Genomic DNA, 1,201 nt, shown 5'->3' on the forward strand with positions numbered 1-1,201 from the left:
CTTCCCCATGGGGTGATGTGCGAACCTCGCCTGAAGCCGTTCGGAGGCGACGAGATCTCACACTCATCATAGAGGCCATCAGAGAGTTCGAGGGTGGAGTTTTCAACGATCCCGATGCCCCTATGACCAAAATCCGTAATTGGCGGAGAATCATGCCAGCCCGGCTCGAAAGAGAACTCGTCCCCGATGATGGTGCTAAGCCAACACTGTGATACCAGCTCGCGCCCCTAGATCGACTAGGATTGACTGATATGTTCTCGAAGATTTCAGCGTTCACACATCTGGCCGCTGCCACCAAATTCGCCACAGGCGAATTCGTCATAGACCCACGTGGCGATTTCTCACTCATGCTGGCTGAGAAAGGCTGGGCATCACAGAAGGAATTTGATATCATATGGCACTTCCTTGACCAACGGCTCAATGCCTTCAAGAAGCACTTAGATTCCATAAAAAGGGCTGTCGACCCTTCACGAGAGTTTGACAAATCGCGGCTCGGCGGTTTCAGGCTGGCCAGTGTGCCACATACCACTTTCACTGACCCGGAATCGGTCAAAAGGGCATGGTCCACAGAGATTAGGCCTACCCACGAGTCGACCCGCAAGATGTTGGGTTGGGAACTAAACAGTCAGTGTGAACCAGCAGTCAACGAAGTCACCTTCATACATCAACGCCAGCAGCTGCCAATAGAGCTCCCTGTTCCCTGGCCAAGCATAAACGTCGCTGCAGCAATGTTACGAAGGGATGAAGGGACCGTACCAATAACAGACCATCCACGTGAATCCTATACACTCCATGATCCCAAGAAAGACCTGGACTACACAGAGTTTGTTCAAGGCCTCAAGGGCAGAAAGACAGAGGTGGATGGATGGATGGATGGATGGATTCATTTTAGAGTATGTAACCGTGCCTATCGGCATATGCCGTACTATAGTGACTCGGGTGAAAAAAGTGTGGAGAACATAAGGATGTGAAGAAGGAATTTGTTTGACCCAGGAAGTATGAGACATCGAGTAATCAATGGTGTGAAGGAGAATAAAGTGAGATGAAGCAATAACACATAAAGGGGCATGCGACCCCTGCACTGAGATTGAACAACGGGTGAGGGAGAATGAAGGTGGAAAGAGATTGGATAGAGAAAAGGACACATGACCCCCAGTGTTGGGGTCGCATGTTTTGCTGCTGTGTGCCTATGGTTAAGTCA

General features: G+C 50.1%; 1 protein-coding gene across 1 annotated transcript; it reads left to right on the forward strand.

Moving 5' to 3' along the window:
* Positions 1-251: 251 nt before the first annotated feature.
* Positions 252-971, forward strand: EI90DRAFT_3011627 (uncharacterized protein; the record flags this gene model as incomplete). The annotated part of the gene is made up of 1 exon (XM_039056484.1): positions 252-971. The coding sequence occupies one exon, from the start codon at positions 252-254 to the stop codon at positions 969-971; it is 720 nt and encodes a 239-aa protein (XP_038922711.1).
* Positions 972-1,201: the final 230 nt, after the last annotated feature.

Source organism: Cantharellus anzutake (assembly GCF_015039405.1).
Source record: "Cantharellus anzutake strain C23 chromosome Unknown EI90scaffold_3, whole genome shotgun sequence".
In the NCBI taxonomy this organism is placed as follows: Eukaryota; Fungi; Basidiomycota; class Agaricomycetes; order Cantharellales; family Hydnaceae; genus Cantharellus; species Cantharellus anzutake.